The 27,689-nt window shown below is 36.9% G+C and overlaps 2 protein-coding genes and 2 non-coding genes across 4 annotated transcripts in view; 2 read left to right on the top strand and 2 right to left on the bottom strand.

The window, feature by feature from the left end:
- LOC134668629 (uncharacterized) overlaps positions 1 to 27,689 on the bottom strand; it is a 347,587-nt gene that overhangs the window by 228,651 nt on the left and 91,247 nt on the right. The window lies entirely within an intron of this gene.
- Positions 4,826 to 5,799, top strand: LOC134668474 (uncharacterized). The gene has a single exon (XM_063525927.1). It carries the CDS (start codon positions 5,085 to 5,087, stop codon positions 5,592 to 5,594), a length of 510 nt encoding a protein of 169 aa, XP_063381997.1. The 5' UTR covers positions 4,826 to 5,084; the 3' UTR covers positions 5,595 to 5,799.
- Trnag-acc (transfer RNA glycine (anticodon ACC)) lies at positions 15,452 to 15,524 on the bottom strand. Its single transcript has one exon. It is a non-coding gene; the product is annotated as a tRNA-Gly (tRNA).
- Trnag-acc (transfer RNA glycine (anticodon ACC)) lies at positions 21,123 to 21,195 on the top strand. Its single transcript has one exon. It is a non-coding gene; the product is annotated as a tRNA-Gly (tRNA).

Raw genomic sequence — 27,689 nt, 5'->3', positions numbered from 1 at the left:
CCAAAATAATTATATCAACGCGAAATCGACAAAAGCCGATAGAAAAATCCTTTATTTTTGCGCCATAAGAACGAACAAGTCGTCGGCGCGTCGGCAGGAAACGATTTCATTGTTAGTAGATATTTGTTTTTGTTATTTTCCAAACTATCCCGTTTTCGAAGTTAGATAATAGGTCCAATACACATTTTAGGTGTCGTCAATAGCACCACCTCAGTAAGTTTCAAGTTAATATCAAATCAAAACAGATTATTAAAGTTTGAATGCCACATCGCTTCTGCACGACAAATGGTTGCAATTTGTTAATCTTCCAGTTTTATTTTAATTAAAGCGGAATCTGCTTTAATATTGTATGATTTAGCAGACACTATTTTAATTAGCTTAAGTTTATTCGATGATTAATTATTATGAACTTTATTATTTATTACATAATCGTGTCTAAATCCGTTGCAATACTTGCAATCTAGATATAAAAGAAAACAACAAAACATTTTAAACTGTGAAATAATAAATGTATTGAAATGAATGAATTAGTGTTTACCGCGGTTATTCTTTATTCAGCAGCGGTGGTCATTCCGTACCAGTAGAGATGAGCAATTAGTACAAATTTTACTTCATACTACCTTCTGTACGGGACTTCGTGGGATAATATTGGCAGAAGTGTGAACAATAAATTGTATTAAGTACTATAGTAGGCCAGACTAAACACGATTTCGCTAACATAAAACATTTGTCTGAATTTGCTAGTAAGTATATAAAAGAGAATAAATGCTTTATCTTTGTCGAGCAAAGACGTTTGCTAATATGTCTTTATTTTTCATGCTTTACGATTTCATACAAATTCGATGTCTCAATAAATTAATTTGCATAGAGTTAGACCAACGACAAACTTCTATGAAATTATGACGTATAAACAGGCGTGGCTCACTCCGCGATTTCGTCGCTTTGCTACAGGTAGCTAAAACTACATCCGTTCGACCCCAATTTTGGGGTTTGGCATAAGCCGCGCGTGGCGCTGTCGCCACCTAGCAGCCATATCTGTGCTGATCGTGACAGACGCGTTTTGTTAAAGAGTGAGTCTTCTGTACCTAGTACTATTATTTATTCTGTGGTATAAATAACACTTGCACTGCGTGTGTTATCAAAATCGTTGCAGACTTATCTTTATTTAATAATATCTTTGTCCGTGAAATTTTAACCTAACCTAAAGTTTGCTAAGTACTTACATAATATTTCAACAACTCAATTTTAGAAGGTTATACTTGGTTACATAGTTCTGTGGTTCAATTAAATTACCCAACGCAATTAGATCGCTATTTTTCAACCTTGATACCAAATATTGACCCAACCCTAGTCCGGTGCCAATCCCTAGTGGCGCCATAATTAAAAGTAAACACGGTATACTTTAGCGTTCGGTATCTGGCGGGTATTCGCGTAAATTTATTCTGGACGTTGTGATATGATTTACGTGGAATTTAAGTTGATTGTTATTTCGAAATTGTTAAATGGCCATGAAAAGATGTAAATATATTTTATAATAAATCGCCGTTATATCAACATGAACTAAAAATACAGCTGTCAGCGACGCACTCTACTAAGCTACAGAACGGGACCGATGGAGACAACTAGTTGATGGAATCAAACGGACGGCCCGATTCGAACTTTGAGATACGTCAATTAATAGAACTATAAACGGTTATGGATTAGATATGCCAGTGTCAAATGTGACGTTTCTTCAAACAAAAACGTCACTTTTGACACTGACACATCTAATCCGTATCGTTTATAGTTCTATTAATTAACGTATCTTAAAGTTCAAATCAGGCAGGGAGTCACGATCCTCAGCAATTAGGGACCGATTGAAGAGAGAGAGAGATTCCTCAACATGTAATTTGTACTCGCACTTGTATTAGGTACCTACAGAACAATGTTTTTAGATGTAAGTAGGTAATTATACCAGGACATGGACGCAGTCCAATACGTTGGTCTGACCAGATCCGTACCGCACTTCACTCCACAGTTCACATGGCTCTCCACACCGCCAAAGACAGGAACAGTTGGAGAAAGATCTTAAGAGAGAAAGTGATGCGAAAGGGAGGTCACGACCCTCAATATTGAGGAATACGACGCAAGGAAGAAAGTAATAACATATTAACATTCGAGTTTCAACAAACAGCAACACTCCTAACTGTCCAATGGTGGACCTTATTACAAAAGGCATAAGGTCCACCGATGTTAACAGTGTGGGCGATGGAACATTTCTCGCAGACCATCTCGTTCCCTTTTTTTCTAAATTAACATTTACTTCTCCAGCTGCTCTCACATGCAAATGTGCTTTCATACTGATTATGTATATTTACGAAATAGTTTATTAGGTACGGAAACAGCTATTGTAAACCTCAAACGGAAGAACGAGGGTTTCCGGACACAGATGTACCTACTTATGCTATTCATCTACTAGGAAATTCCAGCCATATATTTTGTAGTTGTTGTTTGTTTGTTACTCAAATAAACATTTTTATACTGATTCTGTTTATTCCCTGGGGTATATGAACTTTAAGCATCATAATTGATTTGATATTGACAATATATTATGTAACTTGCAGTGCATCAATGCATCGCAGTTGGACTTATGGCGTTGTTCATAAACGTGTCTAACATGTAATTATAGATCGTTTGTTTGTTCGAAATAGACAAAATTTAACAAAGGTTTGTAACATTAGTTATTATGATTTAGAAATCGCTTACTATCGATAAATATTAGATAACACTTTTTTTTTTTTTTAAATCCTTTATTTATTTAGGGACTTTTAATCTTAAGATTACGCCAGTCCCATCGTACCTTAAACTAAATTACAATCATCTACGGCCTGACAGTATACTGACTAATATAATTATACACAAATAAATATATCTCCTTTGCCTCTTCAGAGATTGGTGCAGCCAAAATGCTTTGAAATACGCCTACATCTAACCTATTAAGATTTAGTGACTTCATTAACAATTGTCTATTACCTTCGTTCCGCACACATTCCACCAATACATGTTGGACATCCTCTACAACATTGCAAGCTTCGCAGTTTGGGGATGGCACTTTCTTCATCATAAAAGCGAACTTTTTCAGAGGAATGTGTCCTGAACGAAGTCTTAATCCTATCTTAATTAATTTCCTACTTAACCTAGCATTCATAAACCAAGGAATATGAGGAGGTTCACACTGCATAGTCCTGTACCATATACCTTTTTCTTTACAACGCTCATCAAAGTGTACTTTCCATATCCCACGTATTTTAACACTTGGGTCGATATTTAACTATACACTAACACTGGTATTTTCCCCCAAAACCGGGATAGCCCGGTTTTTGCCTATTATGAACAAAGGTTCATGAGTTTCGAATGCCGCTACAGTTAGCTTGCACTTCTGAAGGACTTTAGTTAAGTTCAAGTAAATTAAATTCAACTTTTTTAGCTCTCCAGAGATCGCGGGCTACTTGTTTATGAAAATATTTAAATTATATTATTGTATTATGAGACTCGTGTCGTTGACTTGGAGAATGTCATTTTTGAGACAAAAGTGCTATAATATAATTTTACTCCTTTATCTTCAAAGCATATTATAACTCTATTTGTCTAGAGTCTAGACAGAAACCAATTTATAGACTGTATTGTGTATTATTAATGCGTTTTTAAAAGGCATTCATATAAACTTAATTAAGCGCCGCGCCGCGCCGCATGCATCCCACTAACTCGGGGTTAAGCGGTTATACCGTTAACACAGTGACAAATTGTACTGGTGACCATGGTAATTATAAAAAAAATGTGCACTCAACTTTTTTTATAAAAATAAAATCTAAGAATGATTGAGCTCTTTTGGTGTTGTTTCTAATAAGAAAAAAAAACTTATTTTGCAGTATATTTTACGTAGGTGCCATCATATAAAGTAGGTATGAAAAAATACTAAATATTTAATAGAAAAAAAATTACCTTTTTTATAGAACAAAAGAGTTTGTAATTCTAAGTAGAAATATGATAAAAAAATAAAGTAAATAAATAAATAAATATTATAAGACATTTTTACACAAATTGACTAAGCCTCAATAAGCTCAAGAAAGCAAAAAAAGGTATTAAATTAAAAAAATATGTAAATATTTTTTCAAGGCAATATACAAAAAAAAGGTTAATACAGTCACTTGAATGAACAAATTGCATCAATAAAAATAGTGAACGATAATAAACCTTATAACGAAATGCAATTTCAAGAAACACAACTTATATGGCGATAGTTCCATTTGATTACTCTCGATAACATCCGACTCGGTCCATCAGAAAACTATGAATCCATACTACTCGCTCAAACATAAAGTCAACTTCAGGTTTGAAAAATATGATATCGGTTTAATAATCTCATTACGTCTCGCTCGTACTTATTAGCAATATCCCTAAAAAGGGACATAACAGCAGCGTGGCGTTATCTAACATAATATTTGACGTCTTTTATATTTACATATTTTTTTAAATAATGGAGTTTAAACCAAAAAGGAAGATTAGGCACTTGTTTGGTTTCAAATCCAAATCAAGGATTCCTCAGGTTTCGTAACTTTTGTTTAAAATCAGAAATTTTGATGATTTATTTTTATGGAATTAGTAAAAACGCTTTTTTTCATATTATTACAAAATTATTTTGATCCTAATCTATCATGTTTGATAAACCCTAAGAATTCAGCTTAGTATAGTAAGCCACAAATTAGACAAATGTCAAATCGCTATCATGTTTTTCAAATACAGTACGCCTTACAGTTAAATTCAATTACAGCAATTCCACACACTCTGTTACTAATAATTGGACTTTAAATGGCGAAGTAAATGCAGTCTGCATTAACATTCCGTGTAAGAAACACGAAAAAAGAACAGTTAATTCAACTCACTATTGCTAAAAGGCTAAAGTTAAACTGTGTGTGTATAAAAAAAGAAGAAATAGTTATGCTAGAGTGAATAATAGTAAGAAACGAAAGTGAAAAATAAATAAAACGCATACTTGGTCGTAAAATACTTAGTCTTAAGCTTATTATACTAACAACAACAGGAAGATGAAGAATCACAAAGTAAATCCAGCAAAATATAAAAGAGTGATAGCGATTCTGATATTAACATGTTTCCAATGCTACGCAGCAGTCATCAAAATCGAAGGGTTAAAATTCATGATGAATGGAGTTCCGATGACGTTACAGTTTACTAATCAAAGCCAAGATAATCGGAAAAGCGCTGATGATGACGAAATTGTTGCCAATGTAACTATAGATGCTGTAGAAATTAATGATTCTAAAGTAATTACTGAAGGTAATAATCTAACTAAAGAAGATATTTCAAAGGATAAAGATAAAGCAGTTAACCGTAATCCTAATCATCACACATCAGATGACAATGAAATAGCAGATAAATCACTAAGAAAAGTATTTGAAAATCCTTCAGTTTACGTGCCTATTAGTGAAGATGTGGCGAACCCTGAGTTCATACCTCACGGTCCAGAGAGGAAACAGTTTAGGGACGGGCTGGCTCTTATTGATAGTAAAGGAGGTGAATTAAGCGTGCAATTGTAGCCTTAGCCGGTAAACTAAATAAGAGATACGATTTTGGAAAAATTAAAGTATAACAAAGATAACTTAGTCATCATCCAAAATCCTGGCTGCACAAACCGTAATCTGGACTTTTGGACGTTGAAGTCCCCAGAGAAGTATGAAAATTACAATAAATTTGCTCGAAACAAAATCGAATCGATGATATAATAAATCGGTGCTAGTCCACCTTGCATAACATTTGTTTATATCTATCAGTATCTGTGTAGTTATTTAAATGTACTAAAAATTAAAATTAAATATTTATAAAAAATATATAAATTTTCATAATTCTAGTTGTTTTTAATTGGGACCAAAAATATTTTCTAACCCTCCTTAGGAAATAAAATAAGAACCAATGTATTTTGTATGGACCCGGGTATATCCTTAAACTACGTCCAGGACCCGGGTATGCCCTTAAACCACGTCCAAGGCCACCGGTGGACGGGCAGCAGCGTCCCTCAAATTTGGTGTACTCGACTGCGATCGCCAACCCGCCTGCCAAGCGTGGCGATTATGGCATTCACCCCCCCTAAAGGGGGAGGCCTATGTTCAGCAGTGGACGTCTTATGGCTGAGATGATGATGATGATGTATTTTGTATATACCTATATTTCTAATAACAAATACTATCTACTCCCATACCAAAAATCAATCAACCCAGAGCGCAGGTATCTTGTTATTTTCTAAGAGCCCAATTAATCAAAGAAACTAAAGCCATTGTTGAATACAAAGCTCATATCTTTTATATGAAAAGGCATTATTCATCGTCTTGGGGAGATATACGGGATCCATTTGGACGTTGGAGTTACGGGCGAAACGTTGGCCAATTCCTATGTCTGGATCCGGTCCAAGGGGGGACAGCGGGTTAGTTGAAAGTGTTGAAACAGTAAGACAATGAAAGATGCTTAATATGTATTTCTAAAGAAGTGTGACGTAACAGCTTAGGGGTGAATTATTAGGGTTCCGTACCCAAAGGGTAAAACGGGACCCTATTACTAAGACTTCGCTGTCCGTCCGTCCGTCCGTCCGTCCGTCTGTCACCAGGCTGTATCTCACGAACCGTGATAGCTAGACAGTTGAAATTTTCACAGATGATGTATTTCTGTTGCCGCTATAACAACAAATACTAAAAACAGAATAAAATTAAGATTTAAGTGGGGCTCTCATACAGCAAACGTGATTTTTGACCAAAGTTAAGCAACGTCGGGCGTGGTCAGTACTTGGATGGGTGACCGTTTTCTGTTTGCATTTTTTCGGTTTTTAGGGTTCCGTACCCAAAGGGTAAAACGGGACCCTATTACTAAGACTTCGCTGTCCGTCCGTCCGTCCGTCTGTCACCAGGCTGTATCTCACGAACCGTGATAGCTAGACAGTTGAAATTTTCACAGATGATGTATTTCTGTTGCCGCTATAACAACAAATACTAAAAACAGAATAAAATAAAGATTTAAGTGGGGCTCCCATACAGCAAACGTGATTTTTGACCAAAGTTAAGCAACGTCGGGCGTGGTCAGTACTTGGATGGGTGACCGTTTTCTTTTTGCATTTTTTCCGTTTTTTTTTGCTTTATGGTACGGAACCCTTCGTGCGCGAGTCCGACTCGCACTTGCCCGGTTTTTTTATTTATTTTCTATTTATGAGTAGTAGTTTTAAAGCAGTTTTCCTTGCCACCCCTAAGCTGTTACGTCACACTTCTTTAGAAATACATATAAGCATCTTAGTACAACTGATTCTTGTTTCGTCGTGTCATTTTTTTTTAATTTTGTATTCCAGACAGTTAATAACATATTGAAATGGGGTTGGCCGTCGAAGTATTTTATAGATGACGTCAATCCTACGAATATTATTTTTTTTTAATGTTATGGCTTGGATGCCAAACCTTTAACCAGATTTCATAGAAAACTAAAGACAGTTGATGACACCATATATAAAACCCTTTGCCAGTTGCCATTTGCCAACACCTTTGACTTACTGCATGTATAATGTCTATAGTCCACCCCCTTTGTTTCGGCGGGCCAATTTTTACAAAACTAGTATCCCGTTCTTACGTAACAATTACATTTTAGTACGCATTCATGTACTTTATGTACCGACTTAATGTCTTGCGGTTTATTGGCGATAAAAATCTTATTTTACTGCTCTTGTTTGGCTTTGTTAGCTTTTTAACTGAAATTTCAGCGTTTTTAGAAATACTTAATGCCATATATTACAGCTATAGACGACTAGCGGGCGGGGCAGGTTTTTTATAACAAAAGAGGCAAACGAGCAGACGAATCGCCTGATGGTAAGCAATGGCCATTGCTCATGGACGCCTGATACATCAGAGGGATTGCTAATGCGTTGCCGGCCTTTAAGATGCTCCCATCCGCTACCTATAGGTTGTCACGAAGAGATCGCTTGTTAGCGATAAGACCGATATATCTGAAAGCGACCGTTTACAACCTGTTAATGTAACACGCACAAAATTTTAATACTAAGTACCAAAACGTTCCACCAAAATGCCTGACCACACTTAGGTGCAGTCGACGTCAAAGATATGTTGACATTTTTCGTCTTGTTATAAGGGAGTAAGGTGCAAGAGTGTATATATATCTTTGACGTCGACTGTACCATTTATAATTACCTCTCCTCGCTGCACCAATCGCAGCGAAACTTCACTAATGATCCCGTGTCTTTGAAATGAAACCGACTATATCCATCTACAAAAGGTCATATTTTACAAAAGTTACATAGCGACTTACTACCTTTTTGATTTAAGCTTGGTATGACTTTAAAACCGTAACGTCGTATCTCCTTTAAAGTCTGCAATCATGTGTAGCTTTCTTGACTAGAGACCATAAGCAGTTAAAAATGTAGTATCTTCATACGAATGCCTAATCAACATACGACATTTTCAAAATAGGATGGTATGATCGTTGATGTAATAATGTCGTAACTCCGTGCAAGTAGTTAGTGTTATAGTGTGTTCTGGGTTAGGCTAGGAGGTAAGCCGCAAAGTTTTTGATAGTAATAGGTTGGCGAAGTGAGCTTCGCTGTAACGGACGGGCATATGGGGTTGCGATACAAACGATAGTGTTGCAGACTTGCAGTCGATGTTAAGTATAACTTTATCACTTAAGGGCCCACTGATTAACAGTCCGCCGGACGGTATCGGCCTGTCAGTTGTTCGGAACTGTCAAAATTTTGTTCTAACTGACAGGCCGATACCGTCTGGCGGACTGTTAATCAGTGGGCCCCCTTATGTAACTCAGACGAATGGTGACAAGATACATATTATAGCGGCTTGTATTATCATCTTCATCTTCCTCGCGTTGTCCCGGCTTTTGCCATGGCTCATAGAACCTGGGCTCTGCTTGGCAACTAATCTCGAGGATTGGCGTAGGCACTCGTTTTTCCGAAAGCAACTGCCATTTTGTAGACTTAACCTTATTGGGATTGTCCGGATCCTCACGATGTTTTCCTTCAGAAAAGCGGCTAGAAAATATCAAATGATATTTCGTACATAAGTGTCATAAGTTCCGAAAAACTCATTGGTACGAGCGGGGGTTCGAATCCGCGATCCCCGGCTTGAAAGTCGCACGCTCTTACCGCTAGGTCACCGGCTTGTATAATATATCTTTGAATGGATATGGCCGAGGGATCCTCTCTCGTCTAACCACGAACACAAGTGTCATAACTGGGATGCTGCTTAAAACATCTGACACAGATGATAATAAAGGCCTAATATTAATATATCTTAAGTATGTATTTTATTATATTACTATCATATTATATTCGATGCGTGTTCGATGCAAATTAAAAGTAACAAAACAAGGTGTCAGAATGACTAATTCGCAAAAGAAAATTCTCACATACAAGTTTTTTTTTCAACTAAATACAGGCTTACCAAAGATTACTCCGTAAGATTAGTGGGATGAAGCCATCACTCAGCGCCATTGTTTATGTCTCCGTTGAATATCTAAACCGGCCGCAACGGGGCCACGGCGTTGTAAAGAATTAGCTGAATAACGCTTGTTTATGGAACAAATTAAAATGTTTTTATGACTATGGGAGTGTTAACGACTTTAGCTAGAGTATAACTACCCTATTGTACGTTCGAATTGGCCAGTAAGACGGTAGTCTTACTCTAAGGCCAGCAAGACGGTAGTCTTACTCTAAGGCCAGCAAGACGGTAGTCTTACTCTAAGGCCAGCAAGACGGTAGTCTTACTCTAAGGCCAGTAAGACGGTTGTCTTACTCTAAGGCCAGCAAGACGGTAGTCTTACTCTAAGGCCAGTAAGACGGTTGTCTTACTCTAAGGCCAGCAAGACGGTAGTCTTACTCTAAGGCCAGTAAGACGGTAGTCTTACTCTAAGGCCAGTAAGACGGCAGTCTTACTCTAAGGCCAGTAAGACGGTTCCTACATTACTGTATTGGCGTGGGCGAGACGCACGATAACTGAATAACATGATTAAATGATCATTACGTTTGAATTGGCCTGCAAGTTACATTTTTGATCGATTTTGGAAAAGGTACGAGATATTTTTAATATAACGTGGCAAGACGTTTAAAGGTTTTTCGTTTATTTTGCTTGTTAATTACCTGAAGCTTCAGTTGAGATGTGTTTTTTAGGGTTCCGTACCCAAAGGGTGAAACGGGACCCTATTACTAAGACTTCGCTGTCCGTCCGTCCGTCCGTCTGTCACCAGGCTGTATCTCACGAACCGTGATAGCTAGACAGTTGAAATTTTCACAGATGATGTATTTCTGTTGCCGCTATAACAAATACTAAAAACAGAATAAAATAAAGATTTAAATGGGGCTCCCATACAACAAACGTCATTTTTGACCAAAGTTAAGCAACGTCGGGAGGGGTCAGTACTTGGATGGGTGACCGTTTTCTTTTTGCTTTTTTTTGTTTTTTTTTTTGCATTATGGTACAGTCAGCAGCAGAAGTCGCTATGCACTCCAGGTGCTTAAAGAGAGGTAAACGTTTAAACTGTCAAAAAGTTGTTGACTGTCATGGTAGTATTTACTTGTGAGCGCTCAACGTGTCACAAATATGTTAACAGTCGCTATTCATTAATTTCTACACTTACAACAAGTCATTGATACCTTAGCTGTCAAAAAACCAATGGTATCTAAGCGGTCAACGTGTCAAATATATCTGAACAATATGGAAAAATTGACTTTAAAGCATACAAGTATGGTCGAATATTGAATAAAAGATAGCCATGCTAATTTCAGGTAAAGCGTTTTGACAATCATCGAAAGCAGTACAGTCTTGTCATCACATACATCTATCTCACGTTTTGCCCTTCAACCATTTGACAGGAGCCTTTCGGTCAACTTACTGCAAACTATTTCTTTTAACAGAATCGTCAAGACGAATGACATATAGCAAAAGCTAACTGAAGCCGAATTTAGAGCCAATTGTCAAGGCACGTTGTGGTCTCAGTAACAGGCGTTTGCTTTTCAAAGCAGAGACTGCGGGTTCAAATCTCAGTCGTACGCACCTAGAGATTACAGCTTTTTGTTTTTTTTTGGGTTTCATTTCTATTATTAATTTGTGTCTTCTGGTTTTATGTTAATTTCGCATTAGTTTATATGTACATGTATGTACATGTAGCGTATGTACGACTTTCTATCAGGACGTTGTAGGTTTGAACCCGCAGTGGGCGTTACTTAGATTACTCCTGTGCGGAATGCCATTTAATATTTACTACTCAAAAATCACGTTTGTTGTATGGGAGCCCCACTTAAATCTTTATTTTATTCTGTTTTTAGTATTTCTTGTTACTTATAATAGCGGCAACAGAAATACATCATTTGTGAAAATTTCAACTGTCTAACTATCACGGTTCCTGAGATACAGCCTGGTGACAGACGGACGGACGGACGGATGGATGGACAGAAGAACGGACAGCAGAGTCTTAGTAATAGGGTCCCGTTTTACCCTTTGGGTACGGAAACCTAAAAATGCTGGTCTCTTCGAAAACTGACTAAATTGAGACCTACACAATCGATATCTAAATGGAAATAGTCTTAGTTTTATTTTTCAAAACGTTCGGGGTTCGATTCCCGAGCTGAGTACACATTTTTTTTAATGTATGAATGCAGTTTTTCGTGTTACTAAAATCGATGACATGATTCCTAAGAAGAGATCGGTGTATATCTTATAGTATCAGATTTTCCCATACTGGCCGATCTAAATGGGCCACCCTGTCTAGTATATTTTACTACAATAAGTGGGCTAAATAAATATATTAACATAGGTATATAATATGATCAACAGTTTGGAAGAACAGCCGCATATGACAGTTAAAATAAAAAAACCGATCATTCTAGTAGAACCTACTTATTTATTGTATAAGTTTGACACTTAACGATAAAATACTTCTTTAAGAAAGGAGGTGTCAATTCGTAGTGCTACAGTATTTATTTTAAAGTTAAACAGATAAAATGTTGATGCTTAGTTACCATTAAAATAACAACTGCTTAGCAACTGGTGGCACCCTGGCTGCTGACGTACGTGATTGGCAGTGCGTATAGGTATTAATGACAGCAGCTTGAATTTGATTGCTTAGTTACCACTGACTTTTTAACCGTTATTGTCATTGTGATTAAATAAGGATGTATGTGTTAAAGAAAAACTCAGAAGTTAAGGTATTTGTGACGAACTGAAAGCCTACGTGAAAATGACATCTTAGATGTCCTTATTTTTGTGACGATTGAAGTGTATATGTTTTCTTGGACACCTTGCCCGCTCAGGTATATCTGCTGCTGACTGTACGGAACCCTTCGTGCGCGAGTCCGACTCGCACTTGCCCGGTTTTTTTTTTATTGTAGATAAGTAACGCGTGGCAGCTGGCTTACCTGGAACAATCAATATCTATATAAGTATGTAAAATAATATAACAAATGAATAACGAAAATAACAATGTAATACAGTGAAACCTCGATAAACCGAAATCCTCGTCAACACGAAATATGTACTTATAATATAAGGTGCCTGCAAAATAAGATGTATACGGATAATTTAGTTTGTCGGATGATACCGAAAATCACATAAAATATACTAAAAAATCCGTTAAAATAAGAGGCTTTTTTCGAGATTATCTCACAGTTTTTGACGAAAATACGCTAATACACCTAAAATAACAAATCTTTCGACGTTTTGCTACACGATGCCGCAGCGGTCTATAATCAAGGGGGGCATTTAGATCTTAAAATATGATAACAACACAACTCGCATACGGCTTCAGATACCCAAAGCTTTTTGACCTAATTAGAAGTAATCACGACACATTTACTATTATTATTAATCCAGTAACTTTGTCGAATTTTGTAACCTGGCTCTTTTGCGTCAAATCCGGTAGTTCTGATTTTTTGCAGGCATGTTTATGATGTTGGCCCAATGAATAATCCAAGTTTGTGACCTCGAGCGCCGAACGCAACTTTGTCAAAAATCGAATAAACCGCATTTTTTTTTAGATTTGGGCGAGTATAACCCTAAAGTACTAGTTTTTGATAGTAACTCCCTAGGGCGTTTTTAAAGTAGACTAAATTTGCTACAATAAGACAGTAGAATTGTCTCTGTATATCTAATATTTTCCGAGATAATGCCTTTCAAAATTTTATAATTTTACATCTGTTCTTAGGTATGATATAAGGGTTAGGTAGGTAATTTATATGGAATACATCACCGCCACGTTCTACAAAATATTTATTTTACAAAAAAAAAAATTTTTTTCAAAGTAGGCACTCATACTTTTTTTTATGGAAAATAAATATTTTTTAGAATGTGGCGGTGATGAATTCCATATAAATTACCTACATAACCCTTATATGTGGTATTATCTATGAAAAGGGACCTTATTGTCGATGGCGCTTACGACAATAAGTTCAATGAATAAAATACGTAGTAGGTTTAAATTGGACATTCTGGCTCATTTCGGTTCGCTCTGTCCCAATTCAGCAATTAAGTTTCTGTGAATACTGGAACATTCAATTTTGTTGTCTATCCATTGTGAAGATCAATTTATGTTATGTAACGTTGATGAACTGATCAGTCATCGGGTTTTATGGTCCCTATTTATAGTTTTTTTAATAACTCGTAAACGGTAGCTTGTAGCAAAAAATGTTCTGATACATAAGTAATGTACATACAATTTTCTACATTAAACATTCTATACACTTTTTCGCTATCTTCAATATTTAAGGGAGAAAGTAAATTATATTTATATAACTATATAACTCAATAAATAAATAAATATTATAGGACATTTTTACATAAATTGACTAAGCCCCATGGTAAGCTCAAGAAGGCTTGTGTTGTAGGTACTCAGACAACGACGTATATAATATATTATACAGGGTGAAATTTAAATCACTGGCCATATTCATTCACGGCACTAGGTTACCCTTAAGGAATCTATTTAGCGAAAAAAAAGAGTACACTTTTTTTTAATTTTCATTTTTCAATTTTTAAATATTTTCCACAAGTCGTGGTCACCCTATTACCACAAATGTAAACAAACCTAATAGTAGGTTTTAACAACAACATCAGCAAAACCCTTATCTGACCTTCACTAAACCTTATAATCGTTGCAATAGGGTCCACCCAGTTAGTGTTGGCGATGGTAGGCAGGTTTATCAATTTCGAGGGTAGTCTAAACTAAACCATTCCGCGCTAGCGGTAAACATAACGGTAAGCATAAATGATTAGTCACTCGTCACTCGCCAACCTTAAAATAATAATCGCGCGCGTACTAAGGTTCAAAAAAATGTTTTCGAACCGGGAATATTACGAAGTGGTACGGTGTTATTTATTAAGTGGTGAGTGTTAACGTGGTGCACAAAGATTATACGAAATGGAATCCGTTCCACGCCTTCGCAGACAAGGATTGAATCCAAGAGTACCATCTCGTGGGACTTTCGTTAATTGCGTCGATTTTTAATCAAATGTACGTAAGTTGATTCAATTTTTAAATACGCCTGAATGCAAAGATTCCTGACCTAATTTTTACTCATTGTTTTTAAGCCACGGACGTTTTGTTAATAATCATTAGTCAAAATAACATTTTAGATTAAAAATGGGTTGCCTTTGCATTTTGACGGTTCTAAGCCCGTTAATATGAAAGGAAAAATTAGCAACTTATGTAGGTAATCTCGCTGCAATAGGGTTCATAATTGGTGACGCGATTGCAAACAGCGGGAGGGGCGGGGTGTCAATGACCTTAACTGATAAGAGAGAAGCGGGTGTAGTGGGTAGTTGTCGGTTCACCATAACGTACGAGGTTTTTAGGACAACTTGATGATGAGTTATTTCGAAAAAAATGTACTGAGCGGTATTAAAAGAAAAAACACGTGTTTAATATTTTTTCGAGTTCTTTCGGTTGTTTCAATTTGGCCAGTGAATTAAATTTCATCCTGTATATCAATACTTAAATACATAGAAAACATTCATGACTCAGGAACAAATATCAGTGTTCATCACACAACGCACGCTCCCAAGTCCCAAAGGTATAGGACCCCATGGTTCCGAGCAGGAATGTTACGGATGCAGATTTTTTGACATCCGCGGATGCGGATGCGAATATTTAAAGGTTTACATCCGCGGATGCGGATGTCAAGATTAGGTAATTAAAAACTGTCAAATAATATAATTTTTAGTAATTGTTATTTAAAATAAAACGTAACGTTTAGTATTTGAGCAATAATAAAGGTGCGTTATATTAAGTAAACAGTAACTTGGCCGACTTTTCTGAATTTAGACAATTTTCTCATTTTTATCAAGAAGAAATGTCTGCGAACGATGCTATTAAGCTTAGAATAAATTTAAAAGAGGAAAAAAAATACTGTCTTGGGTGAGACTTGAACTCACGGCCTCTGGATCGGTACTCCAGAGCTCTGCCATCTGAGCCACCAAGACCTCATCCATAGCCAGCAAATTTTTCCACCATATTACTGGTCAAGGGGACCCTAGCGACATCTATATCTTGTGTTACACTTCTTAACTTCTTAAACGGCTACCGGAGTTCCAAGTTACATTGGAAATTTACCAGTTACGATGTGCTCAGATGGCACAGCGCTGGAGTATCGATCCAGTGAGTTCAAGTTGCACTCCAGACAGTATTTATTTTTCACTTTTAAATTTAGACGATTCTACCTAGCAGTTACGCCGCCGTTAAGACGTTCCTGTACCGACTTGTTCGACATCTGCATCCGCATAAGCTCCGCATCGATTTTATGCGGATACGGATGTCGATAATGGTGTAGAAGCTCTGCGGATGCGGATGCGAATATTCGCAACATCCCTGGTCTCGAGATATGGAAAACACATCAAAATAATAATAATAATGACGAGCGGCGAGTCACCGCCTGCCTCGATACACTGTGGATCGCAATGTTATAGCAGGTGTTCGGACCTCTTAGAAATAGTCCCAAATTTAAACCACTTACCACGAACCTTTCCATTTTTCTTTCTACAATAGCCTCCAATGCCTGCTGAAATCGGTTGTTTACGGATATCTATTTAAATACTCATGAATGGGTTCCACCAGGCGTTCTACATGACATCAAAGCTCTCCAAACGGCCTCTACGTGTTGGATCTATACCCCACGCACGCTTTATAAATGACCGGGCTTGAAAACCCGAGAGTTTGTATATGTAAGAGATATAATAAGAATTAAATATTTTATTATGCACTACAAAGAAAAAATACATGTTACTAACAAAGAAAGGACATAGTGAAGTAGGTAACAACAGGCCGACTTATCGCTAAAAACCGATCTCTTCCAGACAACTTTCAGATAGCAATTATAAATGTTAATTTAAACACATATTTTATCAAATATATATGTATAAGCAGAGTTTATCAACACTAGAGAAAATGAAAATCACGTCAATCACATATTTGAATGCATGTCATATCGACCAAGATTACAGCAAGGAGTACAAACTATTTTATTAGGTTGTTGCATATTTTTTTTCCCACTTTTGAATAAATCTATTATTTTTGTAATAATTAATTATTGAAACAATTAATCGTCAATATAATCATCATCATTATCTAGAACATGTAACCATCTCTTAGGCTAAGTTTCAATTCCCTTAACCCATAATGAAAGTGGCTGAGAGACAAAAAAGTTGGCAAGGTCATTTTGTAGGTCGCCGGAATTTTCGAATTTCTTTTTACGAAGATGCTGTTTCAAAGCCCGAAAAAGATGATAGTCGGAAGGTGCTAGATCAGGGCTATAAGGTGAATGAGGTATTGTTGTCCAACCGAAATTTACTGGTCATTTTTGCCGTATGTGGTCTTTCATTATCATGAAGTAATGATACTTCGAGTCGTTTTGGCTTTTTTTTCTTTAACAGCGTTCGCCAACTTCAGTAGTTGATTCACGTAGACTTCGCTATTGATAGTCTGATGGTCGTCCAGTAACTCCCACAACAACATTCCTCGCGAATCCCAGAAAACTGACAAGATAAGTTTTTGGCCATGCGGACTGCTTTTCGGCTGTGTTGGTGGCCGTTTATCGGAAGGCATTCAAAAGGCTTTTCGTGTAACGTTCTCGTACAAGACCCAGGACTCGTCTCCAAAGATGATTGACTCCAGGAAGCTCTTTCTTTGGGGGCGCAACAGCAGACTATTTTCGATTTTAACTAAATCCTTGTAAGAAGCCCGCGCTACGTGAAAACCCTACGTGAAAGATTCGAGAACATTCTTCTACTATACACTAGATTTATTCTAGAATATTCCCGAGAATACTTAAAATATCAAGAAAATTTTGAAGTGGGGATAAAATTATGCAACGACCTAATACAAATGAATGAAACCTCCAACACGCCCTCTTAATCTTGGAAGACTTCCATCAAGTCCTGAACAAAAGACTCGTGCTTACAATATGGCAATGCCTTGGTAAGTACATCAGCACTGCTGATTCAGCAGTCATCTGCTCAGTAGGCATGTAAGTCAACTCAATAACCTTATTTTGAATAGTCTGATCACTATATTCAGTGATATCTAACGTCCACATGTTTAGATCGTTGTGGAATACTGGATTAGTGGCCAGTTTAGTAGCAGACTGGTTATCACTATACAAAGTAACAGTATTACTACAACCTGTCAACTGAGCAAGAACCGCACGGACGCCGCCTCTTTGGCAGCTTCAGACAAAGCTATATACTCCGCCTCGGTAGACGACTGTGCGATATAAGATTGCTTGTAACAACCCCAGGAAATTACATTCCTACCTAACTTAAATATATACCCCGTGCATGATTTACGATTCCTCCCGTTAGCCCAATCAGCGTCAGTCAATCCAAAAATACGAAATTTATCATTAACATCACGCATCACGCAACAGTGATGTATCCACTTTGCGATCTAGTCTGTCATCAAATCGCGCCTGCTAGTCATGCTATTCGTTGCTCCCGAGTCCACATACCATGAAGATTCAGAGTACGCTTCAGTGCTATATGCCGACAAGTCACAGTATCCTAAACAAGCAAGTCGTTACGACAGTTTTTCTTCAGATGACCTTTTTGTTTGCATTTCCAGCACCACGGCTCTCTCTTACGACCAGTAATATCCTTCATTTTAGACTCGGTCTTGTACTGTTGCGCTTTTCTCTCGTAGTAGCGCCTCGGAAATTTAATGTTATCGTAAACTTAGGATAAATGTATTACTTAGTGTACGTTTTGCATGCCAAGTGTGGCAGAACATGCATTCATGTAACCCATCTACTGACATGACAAATTGTACCATCCGTCTAATGTTCTAGCAAAACAAATGATTCTGTTTCCGATAATAGACGCCTCTTATACAAAGCCCTTAGGTTAATATTCTGGACCTGTTCCAACATGAGAACATGTATATTTATTCTCACGCGGTCTCTAGACGACAGAATTTGTCTCCAGTAAACTCCAGACGAGTGCAGCATAGAGCACGCGAGTGGTGTATACGCTGAGGGACACAAAATTACGCAAAACGAATCCTATTAGCCTCTTGTGAGCCGCATCCGTCACTGCCTGAACATAATCGCGAAATGAGAGCGCAAAGTCGAAGTCGAATATTAAATATATTGAACCGGGTTACTAACTTTTATAAAGTTGATGACTGCTAATAGAAGAGCCGGCCGCAAATTTTCTAACCGACTTGATACCACGATGAAATGCACAATGGTTTCCCATAAAAGTGATGCTAAGTCCGAATTCGATAGTCTGCCACGGCGGAACTTGCCGAAAGTACGAAAAAGGAGGCCACTTCCGGTGCGAAAAAAAGGGGCTGATTTAACCCATCTGATACCGAAACCATAGTTGTGGCAGCAGTTACAAATTTACATGTAGACACATAAAAGCGAAGTCTGCCAGTTTTTTTTTGCCGGAAGTGCTTGGCAGACGCTCTCAAAGGTGGCCACCGGGACCCCTAATTTAACCCATCTGATACGAGGGTTGCACTGAAAATTTCGGGAATAGAACAAATGAACAAATGTATCGAGTTAAGAATATTTTTACTGTTTTTTAAAGTATTCTCCTGGCATATTGACGTTTTTCCCCCTACATCCAAACCAAGTATTAAATTAGTTATTACATTCCAAAGTAGTAGTACCCAAAATTACGTTTTTGAAGGTATCGACTGTCTCTTCCGGCGACTGGAATTATTGACCGCGTGACTTTTCTTAAAATTTTGGGAATGTGTCAAAATCATTAGGACTCAGGTCGGGGCTGCATGGCGGATGGTCCATTAATTCGATGTTATTATGCGTTTAATACTCCTTTGTTTGACGAGCGGTGTGCGGGCTGGCGTTATCGTGTTGGAGGATGATGCGTCGGTTACAGATATCTTCTCTAAGTATGCCAACGATTTCAGGCAGGCAAACTGTTGTATACCAATCTGCATTAACTGTCCTGCGATCTTCAAGTGCAACAGTCGCAATATGACCGAATTTCGACACAAAAGTAGCCAGCATCTTTTTCGCTATGTTTCGAGAGCGAACAACCTTAGTTGGTTTTAGCTCGTTCTTATAAACCCAAACTCGTGACTGGTTTTTACTTTCAGGATCGTGTGCGTGTATCAACGTTTCGTCACCCGATACGATATTAAAAATTGCGTTAGAAGTTCTATTGTTGAAACCCTCTCGATTTTACTGGCACCAAAATGACCCAGGCTGTATTTGGTTCTTCGGAAAGTAAGCGCGGGATCCAACGGGAAAATATTTTTCTTATGCAAAGTTCTGTTTGCAAGATTGTTGTGATTTCACTCATTCGAATCTCCAAAAATGACTGAATTTCATGATATGTGACAAGTCGAACTAATTCAATCAGGTTCCGCACTGAGTCGACGTTTTCTTGAGTGATCGCAGATTTCATCATCACTACAATTCACACGATGTCGTTGAAATTCGAAAAACCAACGATAAATGGTCGTCTTTGATGTAACTTCCTCCCCAAATACAGAAATCATCAGATCTAAGCTTTAGATTTGTGATAAATCATATCATCAGTCTTAAATTTTCCCGCGGTTGTTCCATTTTGTCAACGGCCACTCCGCTTTGAAAACAAAAAAAAGTGTGTAGTTTATTTTATCAAACTGCCTGTTGAGTTGAGTTACCAGACCTCTATGATTATAAAAAGGATGAATTTGTATCATAATTGTATAATTAAATAAGCGATTCCCGAATCTTTCAGTGCAAGCCTCGTACCACCATGAAACCAATTCCAGTCGGTAGGTATGAACCCTCATGCTAGAAATATATAAGTCTGCCAAGGCTTTTCCTGCCGAAACACCTTGGCAGACAATATGTGAGCAAGGTAACCATCGGTTACCCTACACTAACCCATCTGATACCACCATGAAACCAATTCCAGTTGGTAGGAATGAACCCCCATTTTAGAAATATATAAGTGCCAAGGTTTTTCCTGCCAAAACACCTTGGCAGACGAGATTATAAGCAAGATGACCATCGGTTACCGTACACTAACCCATCTGATACCACGATGAAAACAATTTCAGTCGGTAGGTAGGTATGAATGAATACTCATTTCAGGAATATATAAGTCTGCCAGGGCTTTTCCTGCCGAAACACTTTGGCAGACGAGATTGTGTTAGCAAGGTGTACATCAGTTACCCTACGTCAACCCATATGATACCACCATGAAACTAATTCCAGTCGGTAGGTATGTACCCCCATTTCAGGAATATATAAGTCTGCCAAGGCTTTTCCTGCCGAAACACCTTGGCAGACGAGATTATAAGCAAGATGGCCATCGGTTACCGTACACTAACCGTAACCGCTAGGTAAAATCGTCTAAATTAAAAGTGGATAAAATTACTGTCTTGGTTGAAACTTGAACTCACTGGATCGATACTCCAGCGCTGTGCCATTTGAGCACATCGTAACTGGTGAATTTCCAATGTAACTTGGAACTCCAGTAGCCGTTTAAGAAGTGTAACACGCCTAAGGTAGATGTCGCTGTCACCCTTGACCTGTAATATGGTGGAAAAATTTGCTGGCTATGGATGAGGTCTTGGTGGCTCAGATGGCAGAGCTCTGGAGTACCGATCCAGAGGCCGTGAGTTCAAGTCTCACCCAAGACAGTATTTTTTTTCCTCTTTTAAATTTATTCTAAGCTTAATAGCATCGTTCGCAGACATTTCTTCTTGATAAAAATGAGGAAATTGTCTAAATTCAGAAAAGTCGGCCAAGTTACTGTTTACTTAATATAACGCACCTTTATTATTGCTCAAATACTAAACGTTACGTTTTATTTTAAATAACAATTACTAAAAATTATATTATTTGACAGTTTTTAATTACCTAATCTTGACATCCGCATCCGCGGATGTAAACCTTTAAATATTCGCATCCGCATCCGCGGATGTCAAAAAATCTGCATCCGTAACATTCCTGCTCGGAACCATGGGGTCCTATACCTTTGGGACTTGGGAGCGTGCGTTGTGTGATGAACACTGATATTTGTTCCTCAGTCATGATTGTTTTCTATGTATTTAAGTATTGATATATAATATATTATATACGTCGTTGTCTGAGTACCTACAACACAAGCCTTCTTGAGCTTACCGTGGGGCTTAGTCAATTTATGTAAAAATGTCCTATAATATTTATTTATTTATTGAGTTATATAGTTATATAAATATAATTTATTTCTCCCTTAAATATTGAAGATAGCGAAGAAGTGTATAGAATGTTTAATGTAGAAAATTGTATGTAGATTACTTATGTATCAGAACATGTTTTGCTACAAGCTACCGTTTACGAGTTATTAAAAAAAAAACTATAAAAAGGGTGCCATAAAACCCGATGACTGATCAGTTCATCAACGTTCATAACATAAATTGACCTACACAATGGATAGACAACAAAATTGAATGTTCCAGTATTCACAGAAACTTAATTGCTAAATTGGGACAGAGCGAACCGAAACGAGCCAGAATGTCCAATTTAAACCTACTACGTATTTTATTCATTGAACTTATTGTCGTAAGCGCCATCGACAATAAGGTCCCTTTTCATAGATAATACCACAATTATAGCTAAGAACTGAATAAAATTATAAAATTTTGAAAGGCTTTATCTCGGAAAATATTAGATGTACAGAGACAATTCTAGTGTGTTATTGTAGCAAATTTAGTCTACTTTAAAAACGCCCTAGGAAGTTACTATCAAAAACTAGTACTTTAGGGTTATAATCGCACAAATCTAAAAAAAATTGCGGTTTATTCGATTTTTGACAAAGTTGCGTTCGGCGCCCGAGGTCACAAACTTGGATTATTCATTGGGCCAACATCATAAACATGCCTGCAAAAAATCAGAACTACCGGATTTGACGCAAACGCAAAATGTATAATTTTACTGTATTATATAAGTAAGAAAGTAAATTGAGGTAGGTAGGTACCTATACTGCCAGATTTGAACTATAAGATACGGCTTGATTTTATAAAATCAACTGATCCGCAAAGGGTAGGGTAGGTTGGTGAGACATATAATGCTGATCAACTGATTTTTCAGCTAACCAATGTTTGCGGATCAGTTAAATTGTAATCCGAAATGAAATAATTCGCTCACCCACTGATTGCTTAACTAATTTTTGTGAATGGTGGATCGGTTACTGCCGTTCAAATAATTAATTTGCTCATCAAATCAATTTAATTCTCAGTATGACATTAATTGTGCGAATTGGTTTAGAAATACTTGCTTACAATAAGTTGCTACATATCAATTTCGGCTGACCAAATAGGTGTATTTTGGTTCATCAAAGTAGGAATATTCTGCGGATCGATTAAATGACAACCCACGGGATAGTAGGGATTTCCGCCTTTAAATGAAGTAAATTGATGAGGTTCGAAAGGATTAATCAAAATGTTGCCATTAATAGAATTCCTGAAAGGAAGAGAGAGTCCTTTCCAAACACGAGGCAGTATATACTAAACTAACTTAAGGATGATCCCAACTAAATTTGGTTAGGATCTGTTAATGGTGATTTAATATTTAATTTAGTTTCTCCTTTATGAGATTAACTTCCTCGTCTTGTTGAAGTTTTTTAGGGTTCCGTACCCAAAGGGTAAAAACGGGACCATATTATCTTGCTGTGTAACTTTTTTCTCATTTAACTAACTGTTTACTGTATGTTATTTCTCTCTTTTTTCTTCTAGTCTGTTACCTTCCGTGATTCTTCTCACTTGATGGTCTCATCGGAAGATCAGCGCTGGAAGCCACCAGCAACATGCTGAGATGGGGCCATTTCGTGGCACTTTAATCTTATTTTGTGTTTTCTTTTATACTATGTACTGTTCCGATTGTTTGTGCTTACGAATAAATCTATTCTATTCTATTACTAAGACTCTGCTGGCCGTCAGTCTGTCTGTCACTAGGCTGTAGGTATCTCATGAATCGTGATAGCTAGGTAGTTGAAATTTTCACAGATGATATATTATAACTCTGTTGCCGCTAAAACAACAAAATGTTACAAAAAAGTTATTTCAGAATTCGATTGATCGAATATACGTACTAGTTATTTATTATACTTGTAGAATTTAGCTTTCTATTTCTTTCAGGGTGTCTAAATATTCTACTTATAGAAAAAATCTATTTCCTATAGCTAAAGTATTACATTCAATGTATCACAATAATAAAGCTGTCGAAAATAGCGGATATTCATACAAATCAGAATATAAATAAGGGTACTCGACATATATTCGAAGTTTAAAAATCTTAACTAGATTTATTATTTACACGATAGGTAGGGGAGGTAGGTAACCATCATCAGGACGATTTACAAGGGGGTGCCGAAGCCTCCACTGCCCAATGGTCCCAACACGACACGCAGTGCATATCGCGCGCACTAATACGCGCGAGGAAGGTCAAAACTTTTTTTTTTCATTTCTCATGCTCTGCAAGTGGGTAATTCTTCTTCTAGAAAGTGTACAGAAAGTGATACGTTTCTGATCTAGAGCATTTTACTCTCCAAGTACTTACTTGATTATTTTTTTTACAATAATCAAGTAAGTACTTGGCAATTAAAAACGGGTTTTAAATGGATTTATTGTACGATTTCCAGTCTGATATTTAACTCGCTTTCCATAAATAAGGATATATAGGAACATAATAGGAAGGAGGTAAAAGACCTAAATTTCATCCCTTGGCACCATTTCATCCCTTGGTAACAAGATACCATAGCGGAGTTACTGTTAAGTTCGACATTCCTTCCCGCCCAATGTTTATATATCATATAAATAAATCAAGCTCAGATTTATAAACTTCAAATATGCCTCTTATTGTATTGTTAGTGACATTTGTCGGAGAGAGCGATAAATAAGAATTTTATTATTGTTCTCGACTATCGTAAATCAGGATCCGCTTCCGATAGGACCCTACCTTCAATATCTATTGCACGAATAAAAATATCATTGGGCTGAACGCATTCAATTCTGATATCGTAAAATTTACATTTTTTTGAGAGGCACGCGAAGAAAATGTAAGGATTTGTTGAGGAAAAAAAATCTGGAAAAGTGACAGCTTATTTTTGTTAGAACCATTTTTTAATTACTACTAATTTATAATAACTACTACTACTACTACTAGTTTATAAGACGTTATGTTGAGTATTTTTTGATATATTAGATAGAGATATGATATATAATCGGTGAATAATATTATTAAAAAATTTGAGATTAGTGAACCACCAGTCTGCTCCTCCTTTCACCTAGTAATTTTTACTTACTCCTAGTAAAATAATCTAGATCTATAATATCAATAAACTAGATTCAGTAATCGTAATCGATATTAAACTTTCGTGAGACATATTTTAAATTGTTTACACGACAACGGAGCCTCGAGCCTGAGGAAGGACCCCCGACGGGCCCGAAACATGGCGCCAATAGCGACTAAAAAATTAAAAATTCAAGTGAGTGAAACCGTTGTCGTATAAACAATTTAGATTCAATAATTTACAATGATATACCTATACCTACTCAATTCGGTAATCTGCAACCAAGTACCCGCACGGAATTCCTGCATTTTGTTTATTTCTGTTCTGCATGTTACATTGCTGTCAGATTTGCATACAACATTATATCACAGGACAGCGCGTGACATAGTGCTATCACTACCACAACCACGTACTGCATCTCGACAGTATCTTTATTAAGAACTGATGTAATGGAAAAATGTGTGCTGCATGGATTGTGTTTCCGTACCTCATATGTAGGGGAGACCGAGGTGAGTTGTGACAGAGGAGAGTTGGAACATCGTCGATTTTTTGGAATCTATTAACTAGAAACTAGGTCGCAATAGCGCGCGTTTGTTAGTTCAAGTTACGGGCTAACAAACGCACACTGTTGCGATCTAGTTTCTAGTTAAAAGATTCCAAAAAATCTACGATGTTCCAACTCTCCTCTGTCACAACTCACGTCGGTATCCCCTACCTATATCAAATTTAAGGTCGCCCTTTAAATACATATTTAGTAGTAGTAGTAGTAGTAGTAAACACTTTATTGCACAAAACAAGTACATAACACAGAGAGAATACAATAAATGTGTACAAAGGCGAACTTATCCCGTTAAGGGATCTCTTCCAGCTAACCTTTAAGTAACTGAGAGATACATATGAAATGGTAGTCAAACTAAGATAAAATGTACATGACGGCGAGACTTAAAAGAAGTAGCTAACCCTAGGAACATAACTTAATACAATGTGATACATTATTTAATTACACAAACGGGTCTACCGCGATATACTGTCATTATTTTTACCCTAAATCCCGACGTTTCAGCTGAGTTTCAGTTGTGTTGTGTAATTAAATATGTGTACAAAACGTGAGAGTTTATAGCGCCCTTTAAAGAATTGGCGTATATCGAGCCTATAATTCGCAAATATGCTTTTAAAAACGAAAACTTAAGGCTAACTTCAACTTATTTAGGTATTAAATCAGTAAGACCGCTAGGATACGGGTGTAGATTATTGATTAGAGTGAATTGTAAAAAAAAAAAACAAGAAAAAAAAAGAAGTTACCTGTTACAGATCTTACAGGTCCTTAACTATGTAGGTAGTATAACTTTTGACTAATTACAGTAATTAGTCAAAAGTTAATTGATTCCATTGTGTTGCGACAATTAAGCCATTTCAAGTTAGCGTATGTATGCTATAGACTTATATGGTGTATGAATTAAGTACAATAAATACAATACAACACAATTTACATTAAACAGTAAACAGTTAAATTTCGTAACACAAATTAATCAATTAACTAAAGACTATTCTTTGCTTTTAGATGTATTAGAACAAATTAAAATTTTCAGAAAATATTTCAATGTGCCTGCCCATACAACCATTTCCAGTCGCCGTTACGACGCGGTGTAGACACAACTTGTGTCGACACCGTCTGTTTCGGTCACAATTCCAGTCGCAGAGTCGTCGCCGTGTCGACACAGTTACCAGAAATGGGGAAGGGTCGACACATGACACAAAGTGACATAAAGTGTGGTCGCCGTGTGCACACATTGTTTCGAGTTTGCGACTACTTTATGCCAATATCATTCGTTCATTCGTTCATTTTGTTCCTGTCAAATGGAAACTGTCAGATGGAAAAATTGTTAAATAAAAATAAGTGACATTAATACGCCATCTCTAAAACGGATTACAAGACGTAATTATATATTGTTTGCATTTATATTACAATAGGACTAAAATTATAATGGGGAATTAAACTGCTCGAGTGATTTGATAAACTAAGTGTAATATAATCAACGCGCCACCACATTGTTTTAGTTTAGCCGGAAATGAAATTGTTTACTTCTCAGTGCCTGTGTTCATAACTATATTATTTGATGCATTTTTAGTACTTCGATGCGTATACTATACTTAAATAACAGAAATAACGCTTTACATACTACGAAACTTGTTAATTATGATGTATAAATATGGTTTAAGGCTGAGAAATATTGCAGTCACAAAGTAGTCGCAAATGTTTCGACTTTGTGTCGACTCTGTGTAGACACATGACACGCGCTGTCAAAAGTAATAACAAAGTTACTGGATTTGCAAAATGGCTCCTTGTGTTCATTTGTTTTCAGATATTCTCAAAGTGTAAAAATGCCGTGGTCAGAGATGGGACTTAATAGATTAACTGTTTATTCGACTAATTAATGGAATAAATAAGTTAATCCTCAAATTTTAATCGCGATTAGTTTAGTCGACCTATAGATTGAAATTGAATTAATCTGAATATTAATCGAATAAATTATCGATTAAATCTCGGTTGAAGTTGACAGGGGGCCATTTTTGTACGTAAAAATAATAGAAATGTCTTGCATGCAGATGGTAGCCAAACACTTTGTCATAAAAGTCGAGATGGGTGTCGATTTATGGGTTTTAGGGAGTGCCGATTTCGAAAATGATGACCATTTTGGAATCCAAAATGGCGGCCATGCACTATGTCATAAAAGTCGTCATGGATGTCGTTTTATACGTTTTAGGGGGCCCCAATTTTGAAAATGATGACCATTTTGGAATCCAAAATAGACTGCCATAGACTATGCCATAAAAGTCGTCATGGGTGTCGTTTTATAGGTT

Source organism: Cydia fagiglandana, chromosome 11, assembly GCF_963556715.1.
Source record: "Cydia fagiglandana chromosome 11, ilCydFagi1.1, whole genome shotgun sequence".
NCBI lineage: Eukaryota > Metazoa > Arthropoda > Insecta > Lepidoptera > Tortricidae > Cydia > Cydia fagiglandana.
Note: the sequence above shows the minus strand (reverse complement) of the source record. Positions and strands in the feature narration are given on the sequence as shown.

Bases quoted from the DNA above. Each gene is read 5' to 3' on its own strand.
- LOC134668474 (XM_063525927.1), top strand. From the start codon at position 5,085: ATGAAGAATCACAAAGTAAATCCAGCAAAATATAAAAGAGTGATAGCG.